The sequence below is a fragment of the Amphiura filiformis genome, chromosome 18 (genome assembly GCF_039555335.1).
Source record: "Amphiura filiformis chromosome 18, Afil_fr2py, whole genome shotgun sequence".
NCBI classification, from domain to species: domain Eukaryota; kingdom Metazoa; phylum Echinodermata; class Ophiuroidea; order Amphilepidida; family Amphiuridae; genus Amphiura; species Amphiura filiformis.
In genome coordinates this window covers 64,706,948-64,725,853 of record NC_092645.1, presented here as the reverse complement: position 1 = coordinate 64,725,853, position 18,906 = coordinate 64,706,948, and the positions used below count along the sequence as shown (strand labels likewise).

At 37.3% G+C, this 18,906-nt stretch overlaps 1 protein-coding gene across 1 annotated transcript; it reads left to right on the top strand.

The window, feature by feature from the left end:
* Positions 1 to 7,543: 7,543 nt before the first annotated feature.
* LOC140138924 (NF-kappa-B inhibitor epsilon-like) lies at positions 7,544 to 17,936 on the top strand. Its single transcript, XM_072160707.1, is given in 5 exon segments — positions 7,544 to 8,236; positions 9,568 to 9,670; positions 10,614 to 10,869; positions 14,696 to 14,882; positions 14,884 to 17,936. Coding segments are annotated over 5 exon segments (1,170 nt in total). The 5' UTR covers positions 7,544 to 7,817; the 3' UTR covers positions 15,089 to 17,936.
* Positions 17,937 to 18,906: the final 970 nt, after the last annotated feature.

Here is an 18,906-nt window from a genome sequence, read left to right as displayed (position 1 = left end):
TCACTCTTGCTAGATTGACTTCGCAATTGTTTTGCTAAAATTATGCCCAGCTCAGAAATAAAACCACAATTTGCTTGGATTTTATTTTATTGTTGTTTTCTGATATGCACGGGATAAAATGGTGAGCGTATATTCTTTGTTTAAAATACAAAATTAGGATTTATAAAAACACCAAATAAATCCTGACCTTTGTATGCGTTCAACCAGTTTACCGATAGACGGTGACATTTGACCATACACTAGGATCCACAACATGCTCATCTATCATGGGAACAGTTATTAAACCCTAATACATTTGTACATTCATCCTTTGAAAATATGGGTACACAAACTCATACTCTGCAACTTGAGGTCAAATTTTGCACTATGATTATGTAATTGAGGTTATTGGACTATGCCATTGGGATGAGACTCTTGTGGTCCATAGTGATAAGATCAATTAACGAGGCCTCTTAAACTGATGGCTTTTGTTTGCTAATTACCATAGAATCTATATAGCGGTTATTCATCCGGGTTATTCATTGGATTAAGTAAATAACTAAATCCTGTTATTATCTACCCAGCAATGTTTGCTTATCTTAATAATTGTAACAAACTGTAGTGTACTAAATGGTACAAGACAGAAAAGGCAAACAGACAGAAATTTAGAGTTTTAAATTAGAGAGTTGACAGGAAGTTGTAAGAGTTAAATTGTTATGGATATGATTGGTGTAAGCGCGAAAATGTTGAATGTCAGATCAAAGTCATCCGAGGTGAATTAAGTAATGTCAATCACAAATTGTTACAGGTCATTTGAGGTGGACTAAGTTTATATTTGGATCATCTTCTACTCCCTAGAAAAATCATTATAATACCAAATACCATTATAATACCATGGATTTTACCATATCACGTCCAAGTTCACATTGGGCGCCACATTCCTTTTTTAAAGGAATTTTTATTGGAAAAAAAAGTATATCTTACATACACTTTAAAGTACATAGCATAGGCTATCATTAGATTGATAAAGTTTACATCGAGGACTGTTAAATATCAAAAATATCAAATTGTAATAATTTGCCATAAAATGTGTATTACATGGCGAATTTTAAACAAAAAAATCAAAATCAGAAAAACATTCCTCGTATTTAGTAAGTATTTCGATATGTCTGATGTGCTCTCAGGTCCCACAAAGAATACCGGTACAGTGCAAACGTTGCTATCCGACCCTTAACGCAAAAAGTTTGAAAATGGTGTTTATCGGCTTTTGCATAGAACTCATCCTCATTAAATAAACAACAACAACAACAACAAATTAAATTATAGTCATTTTCAGTCAACACTAACAATTAAGGGACCGTTCACAAACACTTGTTGGGGGCCCTTAAATGTTTCGACCCTCCTAAGGGGGAGGGGGCCTGAAAAAATTGACCACAAATTTTCCCGGGAAATTGAGTTTATATGCTTTTCTATGGGGTTGACCCATAATTTTCATGTCAAAAGGGGGGGCTAAAATTTGTGAGATCTTAAAAGGGGGCCCCGAACACATTTTGCGATGAAATGTTTTTGAATCAGCCCCCCCCAACAAGTGTTTGTGAACGGTCCCCAACCAGAAAGACGCATGCCGTTTTTTCTGACGTTTGCCAATTCATAATCATGATAATGGGAATTTCCAGTTCATATGGAGGTTATTATTGCAGGTTGAAATTGCAATCGTGGCTATTTTTTTTTAATTAGAAAAAAAATAAAACGTACGATTAGTCTCCTCCGCAGCCAGTTTGGTTACGCTCCCTCCACGGGGGGAGCGGAACCAAACTGGCTGCTGTGGAGACTAACGTACGATGAGCAACAATTTTCATTTCAAAATGACGTGACGATATTCATCGTATTCATCGCTATATGCATGAATGCCGATGAATATTACTGACATTTTTGGAAATATTCAAGAAGACTCTCTATATAAGTGAACTAAAATTGGGCCAAATTATAGGCTGTGGAGGAGTCTTTTTTTTCTTCAAAGCACGTATTTGTACTTAAATTGTATATAGCAATATGACAACATTTGGTTCATTTTCATGCAAATACACAAAAAGCATGAAAGGGAAGAAGCATAGCGCAAATTTTGGCCATATACAGGGTGTCCCAGAATGATCTATACCGGGAAAGATGGAATTTTTTAGGTATGAAGGGCATGTTGAATGGTCATATTGTTTTGCATTTTAAGTTCGACATATATTTAGCTTTCTCAGATTTTTTATATTTTAAAAATTGGACGTTTCTAGTAGAAGTTATAGAAGATTGCGTAAAAATGGTGAATTCTAAGTTTTGACAACGCAACCTATTTTGAAAATCTGTAACATTACTAACCGTTCAGCACAAAATTATTTGAAAAAAGTTATGCAGGTATTTTAGTTGTGCCCTGTTCATATTTCCAATAATAGCCGATATCTATCTATTATTTATGACGTTAAGAAGCAATCATTATATGGAATTAAGGATTTGTGGCCTAATCCCATTCTCTCTTTGGCGGTAGTTTTAAATATAGTTATTGTGGTGTGAGGCCCATGTCATTTGACATGCTTGCAGAGATCGAACTGGTTGTGGTACAGAAAAGACGGCTCCTCAATTTACTCTACAGCAGCGTGGATTTCTTTCAAAAACTTACTGGCAAACCGGCAGCTATGTTGAGACGCAAAGAAGATTCATTAGACGATAGTGTATAACGCAAAGAAGTTTGACGAGCACGGAACTGTCAAGAATCGGCAGAGTGAAGCTTCAGGTGCTCGTAAGACTGTAAGAACTAGAGCGAACATTGCAGCTGTCCGGCAAGCTTTAAGGCGCAACCCCAACAGTAGTTGTCGTCGAAATGCTGTGCCAAACATCCCACGTTCTTCATTTAATCGTATCGTGCCATTTTTCAGAGGTATGCGAGTCGTTTTTCATCGATTTTACATTATTGCATGCCACGCCAAAACAAATAAAGGTAGCGTGCTGAAATTAACAGAATAAGTAGGAGACATGTCCAACATTATAATGCTGGTATCAAAAATAGATACACTGCCCGTCTTCTATTTTTAGTTATTTTTGCAAACACGGTACAGATCATTCTGGGACACCCTGTATGAATATATGCTGCGCCAATAAAGTATCCTTACACTTGGAAAATAATCACAATTTCCAAACTGAACAATATTGGGGTGAATTTGTTTTTGTAATAGTTGCACTATCTAATCCTGCACATTATGACACCACATTGAATCCAATGTAACCTCAAGAAGTAAAGTTACAAGCATTTGATTAGACGAAGGTCCATAACAAACTGGCCTATTCAAAACTCCACAGACTAGACATCTGGTTTGAGAGTGGTGAATAGTTAATTTATGCGTTTGGCTTTAATTTAAAACAAAAGGAACAAAAAAACTGAAACAAAAGAACTGACAAATAAAATGAAAGTTATGAAAATACAGAGAAGTAAAAACTGAAATAAAAACTGCTTTAAGTAACGGTTCATTGAAGAAACTGTGTTGTCTCTTATGTTTGCGCTTGTTGGAATCTTTTTGCGCCTTGTATAGGCCAGTTTGTCACTTTTAAAACTGGACCTTTGTCTATTCCATTGCTTGTAACTTTACTTCTTGAGGTCATATTGGATTCAATGTGGTGTCATAATGTGCAGGATTAGATACTGTAGTACATCTATTACAAAAACAAATTTACCCCAATATTGTTCAGTTTGGAAATTGTGATTATTTTTCCAAATGTAAAGATACTATTGGCGCAGTATATCAGTACACAAACAATTGAATTGGTTGACCCAAAAAATTGCTTACGACGGCGCCCAGGGCACGTGCCCAGGGGTAGCGTTAACCCCCGATCAGGGGTGAATGACCCCCTAAATTAAAAAAAATATTAATTTTTCACCCTCTATATATTGGGAATGTGCAAGCTTGGGGGTGAACTCCGACCCTCTACTTTTGGACCTTACTCTTACCCCTGACTACACTGCAAAATATTTTTCACCCCAAGGTTTAATTTTCACCCCATGTATTTGGATTTTCTGCAAGCTCGGGAGTGAAAAACACGGGAAAACAACCCCACTCTTTCAGGCCTTAATGCTACCCCTGCACGTGCCCTCTTGCCCCTTAGCTATACCCGTCCCCGGACCTGCTCATACCTCCTTTGAATTTTATCCTTTGATCCCAGCCAGCCTTTGACAAGGGCCGGATTTACCTTTTTGGGGCCCTGGGCCAGGCCAAAATTTGGAGGCCCCAAACTCACCTCGAGGAAGGCATGTGCACTCAAGTGGCCAAGTTTTGGTTTACAAATAAGATCGACACTGGTGGCGGCAGAAGGATTACAGTTTAGAGGGTGACGAATATATTTTGCTCCAAATTAATTTTACTAGGACATTTAAAAAAAAATAAATTTCAGACTATTAATTAGGCATAGGCCTAATTAATATAACTTCACCGCAAAACGGGCGCAAAACGAAAAATTGATTTAGGGAAATTCCGGGGACTTACCCGGAAATCACCTTTCATAATAACTTCTAGAAATAATGACACCCTTCCGGGATTCTATCTATCGAGTTTGATTACAGTTTCCGAGTTTCTCGGAGTTCCCTATCCACTTTTTTTTCTTATAGGCCTAAATCCAAGTTCACCCCAACCCAATTCCAAACTCTAAAGTCCAATCTTCATTTTTTATGAAAAAAATAAACTGACAGATTGCACATATTGGGGAACTCCGAGATACTGTAACACTGCAAATAAACATAATATTGCATGCCGGGGTGCAAGATATTTTCCCCCTTTCTTGACTAGAACTAGCAGATAAATGGATCCTACCTGATTTTCCTGGATAGCCGCTATCCCATTGCTATAGGCCTATATTAGTGCATATATAGAAACAATACGGAATTTACACTTTATTTATTTAGGGACCGTTCATTATTTATAGGGGAGGGGGGGGCCGGGAGGATTTCAAAATTGAGTTCATAAAGTTACACAACCCCCCCTATTAGCAGCATCTAAAATTACATAACCCCCCCTAATGAGAAAAAAAAAATACGTATCACATCGAGAAATACATTTTGCTGGTATACCATGGCCGGATTCACCTTTTGATGGCCCCTGGGCATGGCAACATGATTGCCACCTCTGGCTCTTTGTATAGAAGACACCCCTCTCCCCACAATTGTAATCCCAGTTTTTTCCAAGCTGTCCCCAGAAAATATGCTATTTCAATGCTAAAATTCAAAGAAAGATGTATCGGAGTCACCGAGCCGGGGGGCAAAATTTCCAAATCGTCCCACTGATCTGCTACTAAAAGAACATTACCTGGACAGCAATTTGACATTTTGATACTAAAAACTGGGGTTAATTTAGGGTCTAAAATAGACCAAAAGGAAGATGCATAAGTTTTGTCACAATACATCTGTCGACTGAGCAGGAGAGGGGACTGACTTGCCACCCTGCCATGGCTAATGTGCTGATAAACAGTGGCGTAGATTTCTTTATGACATGAGATGGTTGGAAAAATTTCTTGAAGGGTATTATGTGAATCCAGCTCCTTTTGGTGAGAGAATAAGTTTATGACACAAATGCGTGCGAAGGGCACAAAAATGTTGCCATATTGAAGCTAAACTCAAAATATGGTGCAGGAATAGATTCGCATTTTTCGCAAAATTTACATTTTTGTGGCTAAAATGGCCAAATATGAGGTAAATAGGCCTATTGTAGTGAATCATACCGGTAATCATAGTGAATAATTTAATATTAAATTTCACCTGACCCCCCCTATCAGGAAAAATAAAATCACATAACCCCCCTGTTTGTTAAAGTGAAAATCACATAGCCCCCCCCCCCCTACATTTTTCCCGGCCCCCCCCTCCCCTGTAAATAATGAGCGGTCCCTTATTTCACCATTTATTTCGAAAAATGATTTTAAGATTTCTGACTGTTTTTGGATAAAATGGGGACGGCAAAGAGTTAAGGTGTCCTAAAAATGGGACAAAAATGACAAAATAGGGCCGAATATTTGGCCCCTCACAAAATCATGCTACTGCTTTAGACGAATATTCTATCCAATAAATCAATCACAAACTTGCAAGTGATAATAACCATTTATATCGAAAAATGATTTTAAGATTTCTGATTGTTTTTGGATAAAATGGGGACGGCAAAGAGTCAAGGTCCGGGGGTCAAATATGCTAAAAAAATTTGGCCCCTCAAAAAATCACGTAGCTTAGCCTACGCGTACTGCTAAGACGAATATTCTATCCAGGGGCGTAGGCAGCTTTCTTGGACCGGTGGTGGGGGGCAAAATACAATTTCGGGGGCACAGACGGAAACTTGTGCTTCCAAGACAGGCTTTACTGTGACTGGAACCGGTGTGCGCAAAAATGTGGTATTTTTCACTATTTTCGCCCATGATCTGGATGAAAAGGGCTTCATTGTGACAAGCGGCGAGTGAGGCCTATAGGCCTACGAGCAAAATTTTGGTATTTTACAATATTTTAGCCCATGATAGGGGTGAATTTTGGTGGAAAAGGGACTCCCCTTTTCTTTTCCTTTGCCCTCCACTTTTCTCTTTCATTTTTGTCAGAGGTGCACTTTTCAGTTCCCCCCTCCCATTTTTAGATTCTTGTGCGTAACTGGGCCAAAAACATGGGCAGGCTTAGGCCTAATCGGCAAAAAATATCTACGCCTATGATGAGCTCTAGTCTCATGATGTGTTACACATTACGGGGAACCCCCAGATTGTGTAACACATAAGTATTTTCTTGTACATTTTTAGCTATTTTTTATATAGAATACGTAGGATTCCCGGCCACAGGGACTAATATTTTAATAATACCTCGATTTATATTTGTCAATCGGTGACTGAAGTGTAGGCCTAAAACCTAATTATAAATAGAAAATCCCAAACGGGGCACAGAGTTTGGAATAAATTGTTAGGCCTACTCTCAAAGCAACGATGAGTCTTACGTTAAAATCCGAGTTGTTCAAAAAAAGTGACCAGCCCTCCTCCCGACCCCCTAAAAAATCGTTGTACATGTAGTGCACAAGAGCCTGTCCTTGGATCATGTTTGTTGGGATTTGCAAAATCATGAGAGCAAACTGAAATTTTAATATGATTTTTCCGACATAGTATAGGATTAGCTAGGATTCGTTAATGGATTTATTTTAGGGCTTTTTTGTGTGTCAGACTCTGGTCTTAGCCTTATCAGACTAGTAGTCTTATCACTCTGAAGTTGACGACGTGACATGCAGTTTTCTCTCTCGTGTTTTTTTTTTTTTTTTTTTTAAATTCTAATATAGGCCTGCTATTCTGAACTGAAAATTAAGCTGATTATTGTAACACGTCAACATGGGATTTTACATACTGTCCTCTGGTATTGCGGCCCTTTACGCATTCCGTAATTATTTCTTACGCTTCTTATGCAAAACAGCACTCAGTTTGGGATTCCCGGAAATTCTCAATCCTGATTGGTTGAAATAGGCACGTGTACGCTTTTAGCCAATCACAAATGCTTGCAAAACTGGGGATTCCCCATCCACGTAAAAAGACCACCATTAAAGTGGTAAGAAAACGCCCGATGTTACATTCTTTTCTGGCGTATTGGAATGTTCAAACGTACATCGGTTAAACCTGCAATAATTTAGACTTCTTTGTGTCAAATTCGGTGTGTATCTCAGCTGTTTTACTTTACACAATTTGGTGTATTGATTAAGAGAAACTTGGTCTAAAACTGCGAGTTCTAGACTAGTAAGCTTAAAACTCATTTTACTGTACTGTGACTTTATACTGTGTTTGTGACGCACTTGTTTTCGGCAAAAATGAATGCAGACAGAATCGTCGAACCTTTCCCAGTCAAAGATAACCTATCAAAATCGAACATGGCTTCATCATCAACATCAACAACATCATCAGCAAAAGATTCTCAGCACATGTGCTTTGATCCCAAATTTAAGAATTTACCAGCTTCGACGTCAGACGATTGGTACGATTCTGGACTCGCTTCTTTTGGGTCTGAATACTGTCCCAGTGGAGGACTGGAAAATATTCAAGATGCTTTCCAGAAATTGAGGTTGGGTGGCACATTAGAGCAACAGACAGCATCAGCAGAGCAGCAGCCAAAGCAGAGAGAACAGGAGAAAGAGGAGTTAGAAGAAATTGAAGACATAGAAGATGAAGAAAGTGAGGAAGAAGTCCAGCTCACAGCGGACGCTTTTGATCAGGATCAAGAAGGGGACACGTAAGTTTATTCAAATTTTAATTTCAAAAATTCACCATATTTCATGTGAAATTAATATAATTTTCATGATATTTTGTAATTTATGTAACTAACATGATTAATAAGCTAGGTTGAAAGCATGTGTTTTTGAAGTAACTGCAACATTCTACAAAAGCCAGTGAACTACAAACAGGCAGGATATTTTGTTCGAACTGAAAATTTAGAATTTTTGTACTATTTAATTATTAAAATCCCAAGCCAGGGCTGGGAACCATATATACATGTACTATGCAAGTTTTCAATATATTTGGTGGAAATAATTTATTTTAATTAGAACAAAAGAAATTGTGATTTGAAAATTGCGGTGTCATTGCATTGTGCTGGGAAATCCCAGCCTGGGTAAAACCCATTCTACTAATGCCAAGCCCATAATTGTTTGTACATTGTGGATTGTACCACTGTTATATTGCATGGGGAAAACCCAGACCAGATTAGATTGTGTGAAAAACCTCAAGGCCATTCATTTATGTGGGTGATAGGGCACACTTCTACAGTTATTGGCCCATGATGTAAAGTGAAACATGATCATGTGATTTTTTATTTTTTCCATGAATTTCATTTTTTAAATTTTATTGTGCAATGATGAAAATAGTTTTCTCTATGCGCTTTCCTGAATTAGACCTGATTATATTAAATTTTTTACAAAGTTTATTAACTTAAAATTAGCGTAGCGAGCAAAAAAACAAAATAAGAGTTTTTTATGTTTTGCCAAAAAGGTCCAAATTTTCCAAAAAATTCCAAGAAGGATGACTGAATCAAATTTTTCTGGGATGAAGACTTACTGACTTAGCGTTACAATTTCATGTGTACAAATGTGATAGCAAAATGTGATTCCTTCAACATGAATACGGTGTAACTGAAAATAAGTGTATTCAGCTACTTAGGAGGAGCTATACAATGCATACATGTCAATTATCATGCAAGATTTGTAGCATATAAGGGACCGATCGTTATTTACGGCAGGGGGGTAATGGGCGTTTTGGAAAAAATATCGACAAAAAATTTCGTGTTGACGTGTTCCCCCCTCGCGTCCGCTCAAAATTTTCGGATTCCCCTCGTGTTCCCAAATTTCTCCATTTCAAACTTAACATTCCCCCTCTTGGTTCAACAAAAAATTTTATGCCCCTCAAGACCCCAAAAAAATTTCGGATTCCCCCATCAAAACGCACATTACCCCCCCTGTCGTAAATAACGATCACTCCCTAAGTATTATACCAGTAAATGTATTTTTAAAATTGAACACACATAATTTATATTTTATTTCTTTTTTTCTTTCATTTATACGTATGTAGGCCTTTGCATCTTGCAATAATTCATGAAGATGACATCGCCCTACAGTTCATCAGATTTGCCCCAACAGAACACCACCTCAACATTGCCAACCACTTATATCAGGTAAGAAGAAGTTTTAGGGACTGACAGTGAGGTCATTGTATGCATGTACATGTATGCACTTAAAATGCAATTTTAGAGAGCATGGCTTTTATAGATTTTAAAAATAAGATAAATTACAATTTCACTTCCATTGAACATGAGAAGATGTGAGACATGTTGAATTGTAAACAAAAGATGACCACTGTGATCATCGTGCTGGTAGCAAAAACAATTGCTGGGGTTTAGGCGATGTTATTTAAACAACCCAGTTCTGGTTTTGCGTATTTTTTTTTATTGCAAATGACCGTAAAAAATTATGTAAAATGTAAAAAAATGAAATTGGTTTTTTTTTCCTCACCTTTTAATAATATCAATAACCGAATAAAAGACAGACAGTGAAATATGGTATGCAATATGCATGTAACAATCTCACACCAGCTCTACAGGTTATAATAATATTACAGTCAAACAGAGTTCCACAGGAAGGAAATGCACACAAATAGAGGCACTATGTTGCACTGGTAGAAATTTGTTGATTCGAAGTTGAAAATTTCCCACTACTAAAACCAGAATCAAATAACCCTAATTGCAGAATAGACTATAGCCTAACCTGATAATCTATTCTGCAATTACATGTCCAGCAGGGTTGCCAAACCCGCGATTTGGTAGCCCAATTGGGCGACTTTTGAAGATTTTCCCCGCGACTTTTGACAATTTCCTGCCCCATAGAAACCAATGGTTAAGAAAAAATTTGGCGACTTTTCAACATTGGCTCCGGCGATTTCCGATAGTTTCATGCCTCATAGAAACCAATGTTAAAGAGAAAAATTGGGCGACTTTTCGATTATTTGACCAGCGATTCGGGATGAAATCTTTTGGCAACCCTGATGTCCAGATGGATTTAGGCAGGACAACATTTTACCCTGCGATTCATCCAAAATGTTTTTTCTTTCCTTTTTCACAGACCCCCCTTCACCTCAGTGTCCACACAAAACAACACCCAGTTTGCAGAGCGCTTGTCGTAGCAGGTGTCCCCATGGAAACGGTGGATCGAGATGGCAACACCGCCCTCCATCTTGCCTGTCGCCAAGGTAACTCGGAATGTGCAAAGATCCTTACCAGCAAAGTAACAGCGCAGGAGTTGGAGCAACAAAGCAGACACAACAAGGCAATACACATACAGCAGTTACCACAGAATCTGGAACTGAGGAATTTTGATGGTAAGTTTTTTTTTATCAGATTTATTTTATCAGTAAATTGTAAATGTTTTCTACAACTTACAAGTATGCATGTAGATGTGGAGAGTCCCCGAGAGTAAGCCTGGGGGTAACAGGGGCCAAACTTAAAGCCGCCGAAGTTTGGTTTAGGTAGGGAGGTGCTACTGTAAAACTGAAATTGGACCATCACTTCAGGCCATCACTATACCAAATTTTCAAGAAATTTTTACCTATCAATATGTAGCAAAAGTTGAGATTTTCGGCCAAATTGAACAGAAATATGTGTGTGTTTTTACAACTTTCCTCGAAATTTGTTGTAAATTTAGAAAATGACGGTAAATTGGGCTGCTTTCTGTAAAAATTTAAAAATATTGAAAAAATTAATCGACCCATATGTACCAGAATCGGTCTAGAAAAAGGGGTCATACCAGAAGGTATGTTTTCTGACAGTCATTGCATTTTAATGAATTAAAATTGGGGTGAAGAAGAGCTTTGACGAAAGCCTATGGAAGGCAGATCCAGGGGAGGGGATAATGGGGATAGTAAAAGAGCAGTGTTTACTCTCTCTGGAAATTGGGTGCGCCAAATGAAGCATTTTCTTTCCAAATTGGCCCAAATGTTGGCTCAGTAATCCCTCAAATTGACTTAGAATTGTAATACAGCATTGCAAATTTGTGTGGGCCAAAAATAATTTTCACTGGGCCAAAATTGCGCCATACAGCCTCTGAGTAAACACTGTTTAAGAGTGTGTCCCTTTGCTGACCATGACCAACATAGGTTTACAACCGAACAAACAATGTCACCACATACAAAAACGTAAAAGTAAACCAAACAAACAACGTAAGCACATATGAAAACCTAAAATTGGGTAATAATGTACTCGAAAGATGGAAATTTTCACGATTACTGCACGGAGGAAAGTTAGGGGAAGCCCAAGATTGAACTGAACATTGTGCTTGTATGTATACCGAGAATCAAAACTGATTCTAATTAAACCATTTTAAACGATCTTGCAAGAACCTTTCCCCAAAAAATTCTCTGTCAACTTTTTTTTACCATGTGATTGTTTCCTGTTGGCTATGTTGGCAAGTCCCTGGTAAAACGATATACCATACATGTCCTATATCTAGGAATTGTAGAAGGAACAGGAACTAAACAATGGGGAACAAGCAGACCGAGAACAACTTTAGTATTTAATCTTAAAACCCCAAACCCAGAACATTTGCATTCCAGTTCAACATCCTGGTTTTAAAAGTTGTAAAAAATCCCCTGATTTTGTCCATGAGGTTTTATCTTTCATTTCATTATGTAAATGCAGAGAGGATAGCATACACCTCCCACAATGCATTTCTTCCATTTTAATTTTCTGTACTGATTTTGCTATCCAGTGCAACATGGGTTGATACTCATGATAGTGACAAAAAGTACTGAACAGAGCTCATCCAGATCTTGCAAAACATGTTTATTTCTTGCCTATTGACCCATGTTTATAGCCAGTCTACATGTATTCTAAACATGAATATATTACAAAGGGAATCTGTACAGTGTACAAATTAGTGTCATTTGATGTAGTGAGGTGACGTGTCCTGTTGCAAAGGATTCTGGGAAGGGTAATAATAATATCTTGATGCAAATTGATGTGTGGAAATAATTGGTTGAATTTTTTTCTGCTGTCAACTTCACCATAGTAGTCATGTTCACATTTTGAGTTACACCCAGCGACCGTCAGCGTAAACTTACACTAACAGCAGTAAAAAATCCACAAATATTTTCCCTACTCCTACCGCATGTCCACTCCTAACACTACACCAACCAGTTCCACGAAGCATTCACTTCTGGTCAGCGTAAACAACAGCTACCACTTCCTGTGTTTCTGTGATCTTTTTCAAAATAATGTGCAAAATGTAATTTCTTAGGTCATAAGGTCAAACTTGTGCCAGGCATAGCAGCGCGTTGCAAAATACGCCTGGTGGAGATAACACCTAGCTGGCTACAAATACTCCTGAATTTTGTTCGACTTACCTGGTGTAGTAGTGCAAAATGCTTCCCAATTTGGACACATTATATCTCAGCTTGTGGCAATTTTGTAATTAGAACATCTCCTAAATAATGTTTTCGCTAAAAATTTTCAAAGTAAATCGAACCCTGAAGATATCAAGTTGTTATTTTGCATTAAAAAAATAACTCGTAAATTTTTTTGAAATGTCACAAAATTAAAAAAAAAAGTAAGGATGTAACATGTTTGTTGTAACCTAGGCCATTTTTTTACAAATTATTATTTTTTTTGAAAATTTGTATCTAGGAATTTTTTCAATTTCTTCCCCGAAAAAAAAAAAATTGCAAACATGTTTTTATGTGAATTTCAATTTACAAAAATTGTTTAAACTGTGAAAATATATTATCAAATTTTGCCCTAATACTATTACTACAGGTCAGAATACAAAAGATAAGATAACAACGTAACAAGCGCATGATTGATCAACGTGATAACAATATATGCATACTACAATGTAGATAGATCTGGAATTCCCCTTGGATTTTCCCCATATGCGCTGTGTGTGAAATTGCAGGTACTTGTGCAGGCTCGTACGATGCTAGACAATGGCCTGTGATTCCCCTTGTAAATTTCCCAACTTTGTTTACGTGTGTTGCTGGCAAACAGTGCAGGATATGCATTCATCGGATTCATTGAACCTTAACATATTTGTACACAGTAAACCATTGAATAAGGAGTTTCAAGGTTTGCAGTGTCATTTTATTTGTAGTATTCCTCTTTGTTTTAGCATAATTGAGGTTAAAATGAGGTTTGGTTTTAAATTCCTTTAGTTTTTTCTTCCTCCAGCACCAACATTTTGGGAGTGCAAAGAGGACATGAAACAATAAATATCAAAGGATATGTTTTGACCCAACTCTTTTTAACCCCTCAAACTGGAAATTTGTTGAAAAAAAAAGAAGGGAAAAAAGGGCCATTACGACAAAAAACCCTGAGCGTGAACAAACCTTTCAAGTAGGGTTGGTTAGTCACAATTTGTTCATATCATTTAAATGAAAATTATCTGGGCGTTGAATTTTACTGGGGTAATGAACAAAAGTAGCTCTTTCTTCTGATACCAAAATCTGAGTTTTTATAAAGAAAAATGGGGGATGAGGCTGTCTATCGGGTCATGGACCTTTAATTAAACAAACATGAAGAGAAAGCAGTTTGCCTTGTTTTGACAAAAGTATCGCCAATTCACAATTTACTTTTAGTTTGGCTTTTGGTTTCTATGAATTGACAGTGGAATTTCCAATGTACTACTGTACTACAATTATATATTCCCCATTGAAAATGAAACCATTTAATTCATGGTTATAATAGTAAGAAAACAAAAAAGAAACGCAATTGTTTTTTTGCTTCATCGTTGTAATGCTGAATTTGAAAGTATTTGTAGTCAACATGAATTAAAGCATACAATTTTTTTCACAAAAAAAACACTGAAATCGACTCTCCGACTCCAACTCATTACAAAATAAAATTTAGTAACATACCACTTACAAATTTATTATTTGTGAAAATTTTGTGATTTTTACTTGCAGTTGCATTCAACGTGAGTTAAAGCATTTTAATTTTGTTCACACAAAAAAAACAGTGAAATCAACTCTCCGGCTCAGATTTAGAATGACAAAATGTTTCATAAGATACCAGTTGCAAATTCATAATTATTTGTGAAAATTTGGTGCTTACAAATAAACCAATGGCGAGGTCGAAAATTATGTCTTCCCCCACTGAATATTGAAAAAAAAATTTAACCATCTTTTTTCTTTCATTTCTTCTTCTCTCCTCTTACAGGTCTGACATGTTTGCACTTAGCAGCCCAAGCACAAAACTTTCATCTTGTCTGCTACTTACGAAGCATTGGAGGCCAAATAGACGCCCCCGACGGCAAGAGCGGGCGGACGGCGTTGCATCACGCGGTGGAAACAAACAACTTCAACCTTGTGCAGTATCTCATCAGTCTTGGTGCAGACGTGAACGCTCACGCTTGATCAGTGTTCGCCGTTACACCTAGCCATAGGCAGAGGGCTACAGAGAATCATCTTGTTGTTATTAGAACATGGTGCAGACATTAACGTGTTCAACTCGGAGGGTTTGACGCCGGCTGATCTGGCTACGAACCAACATCAGTTGATGTTCCTTCATCAGCAACCAGAATATAACGACTTTCAGTTACAGGGCTTGTAACTTTGATCATGACTTTCAGTTACAGGGCTTGTAACTCAAGAGCATTAGAATATAATGACTTGCAGTTACATGGTTTGTAACTCAAGAACATTAGAATATGACTTTCATTTACATGGTGTGTAACTTCAGAAGAATTAATGGACAGCATATTGCACCCAGATAATGACTTGCAGTTACACCATTTACAACTTTTGAAGAAATAATGGACAAAAACTCCTCAGAGAAATTGAAGTTTTAAATCTCTTGATCTTGACTTAGTGTTTTACATTGGTAATTTCCAAGTTGCTGTGCTACTTAATAGCCTTCATTAGAAGAATGGTGACCTCACAGAACTGACCTGTGACCCCAAACTTGACCAAGGTGGCACAATTGGGTCATAAATATTTGGTAGCATGTAACACTCTCCATTTGTCCGTATACCCAGGCTGAGGATTTTCAGGCTTTTCAGGCAGTTTTGTTGTCCAAATTTACACATTTTTTCCAGCCTGTTTTGGGCCTTTTAAGGCAGATTTCACACACTTTTTCAGGCAGTTTTCAAGCCATTCTCATGACCGTGTACCACATGCATGATAATTTTGACACCTGTTTGGAGTGATACCATACCAGATTATCATATTGCATCAAATGCATGATGATCAAAATCAAGAAAACAAAACTTCACTTTTACTGAATAACTCCTTTTTCCAACTGGTGGAATGTTCATTGAAATTACAATCATCCATTTTTTGAAACCTTTTGGATGGGAATTGTATATATAATGTGATTTATGTCAACAAAAAACATACCCAAACCCAGTTAATCTCTAAGTAACTGAATTGATATAATTTGATCTTATATTCATTTGATCTTATATTCATTGATCAATGTGATATCATAAACAAGTGTAAATTAGAACCCCCTTGTAAAATATCCTAAATTGTACATTTTGTACATAATGTACATAAAATATGTAAATATTTACATACATTGTAGCTGCTACTCAGTTTTACAGTTGATCTCTACAAATAAATAATTTTGGAGTTCGTGTTTTCTGCTAACATTTTGAATCATCCAAAAAAGATTTAAAAAAAAATAAAATCAAGCATGGCTAAGGCACTGATTAGCTAACCTCTGAAATGGTACAAAATCATCAAAAATGGGATGTTTGCATTTTTGTGAGAAGTACTGTGGGCTATAATTAGAGCTAGAATTTCAGCGAGAAGGGGCTATTCCAGTTGAAATCCATACTCCCACTATGGAAGACATGTCCTTAACCTTCCACACAGGGAGTGTGAATTTTAAATGGGGATTACCTAAATGTATGACTCCATATGAAATCTACACTCCCTGTGTGGGAGATTAAGTATTAATGTCTTTCATAGGGGGTGTACATGTGACAAGTTATTTTATACAAAAGTAATGACTCAGTTCACATTTCTGATTGAGCAATGAACTAGAGGCTAACAGCATTCACTTTAAAAAAAATCCAGAAAGGGTCTTTTCTGCTGTGATTTATGTAAATAGATTGCATAGTGAAGTACAAGATCAAATTGGTATAAAGCTAAAAATTTCTTTCTCGCTAGTTACATGCCAACATAAATGAACTTATCCACTGCCCCTGAAAAATACTTTTGGGGCTACCGTAAAAATTTGATAATAAGCATATGTTCCTATTGACGAGTTGCTCTGACAAGAACAAATTGTGGCACAGGTAGAGTTTGAGTAGTGGATGCCGCGCAGCCGGTATCCACTACGATAAAAATATTGGCCAGCCCATCCATTATGACACGATATTGGATAGGCAAAAGACAAAATCCTATCTTTTATTCTCATTCTTATTCAGTTTTTATGTAATTTTTGGGAGAAAAAATGCCTTTTTTCAGAAAAAAAATAAAGTTACTTTTGTGAGGACATCCCCGTTTTAAATGAACGAAACCATTACGAACATCTAAGCCACCGAATCGCGTTCAATAGTTCTCGCACATGTATTACGCGAACGCATTATCGCGCGATCATTGAGGAGCAACAAGCGTGCCTGACTAATATCACTATCAACTATTGTGAGATATTATACACCAGAAAACCAATCAAATTACATGAATTCTTTACAAGACGCACCCATTGAATAAGAATGTACAATTGTTTGCATGTTTACACATATTCTTGCTACCTGCATTTGAAGGGAAGCTGGGAAATTAGTCATCTTTAGTAAGGGACCAACCCAAAAGATGAATGAAGTCCTGTAAACAAAACTAGTTTTGTTTCCCTCCCTGCCTGATATAGTCTCCTCCGCAGCCAGTTTGGTTACGCTCCCTCCACACAAACAGTCTGCCAATGGTCACGAACTGGTCCTTTTTGATTCGCTCACGGTTTTCTGCCGACGTCATCCAGCTTGACGTCAAACAAAGCTTTCAATTGGTCGCATCGGCTACACGGCTACTTTATTATTCATGAGCAAGTTTGACCCGCCATCTCGCCAGCTAGACTGAGGTCAATCAAGTTCCCGTATGTACAGCTCTCTGACTGCTACTTACGTGTAGCCAATCAGAAACAGCGTTATAAGTGGCCATTGGCAGACTGTTTGTGTGGAGGAAGCGGAACCAAACTGGCTGCTGTGGAGACTATGCCTGATACAAAATCCTGAAATGTTGAAAATTGCCTTCTTCAGACCAATTTAATCAGGAATTACAACCCCATCTCCCCAAATCAAACTAGTTTTGTTTATAGGACATCATGGATCTTTTGGGCTGTTCCCTATTTACAGTTTGGTTGGATCATTACAGTACCATCCACAATTATTATTTATCAATATAATTTGTTTATCAAATTATGAATTTATTAACAGAAATAAAGAAATTACCCAAAAGAATTTGAATTTGTTATTGTGTGTTTTGAGTCTATTGTGAATCTCTTCTAGGGAGACCAGTAATTAGTATTGATAGAATTTCTTGAATAACAAATAAATCGGAAAAAATCCTTTTAAAAGGGAACGGTCTGACCAATTAATGCAAGAGTCAAATGGAGTCTTGAACCTACCCTCAAGCCTTCTCCTTGGTTCACTCTGTCAAAATATAAATTCAGGATTCACCACAAAATAATTATTAGGGCAGGATTCCCCTATCAGTGCTATAGGTACTAAATGTAAATTGTTAAGGCCCCATATCCATAGGCTGTTCCTATGTGACCTGCCACACAGACAACCTATGGATACGGCCACCAGGCAAAACAAAAGTTCGTTGTCTGTGTGGCAGGTCACATGGGAACAAGTGAACACGGAACAAGGGCACACACCACAAGGGAACAGCCTATGGATACGAGGCCTTAAACAACCATCCAGTGAATCCACATGAGGGTAAAGATGTAAGGCCGTCGGTAGACGGAAGGCGTTGGTGAAAAAAAAGGGTTAACAATAGACTATTTTTTACCCAGGTTGACAGAAAAAAGATGAGAATTGTAAACAAATTGTGAAAAATTGTGAATTATACATAAACATTTTGTGATATTTTGTTGGTAGGGCCTACCTCCTATTATCCTTTTTTTCTTTTTTTTCTTTTTTTCTTTTTTTTTTCTCTTCACTTTTTCAAACCATGCAAAAAATTTTGGGTCAACAAATCACAAATTCCGTCGGGAAAAAATATTTCCGTCGGTACATTTACAAGTTGTGCCCCCCACCCGGTTCCAAAATCCTGGCTACGCCACTGATCCACGCCGCATCTGAAAACACATCAGTTTGATTCACCCTATGGTTTTATCCAGCATGGTATTAAATTCACTTGTATCAACAAAATGGTGAAGATTTGTGCATTTTTACCATATTTTGGTCCAAAACAAGGTGGCTA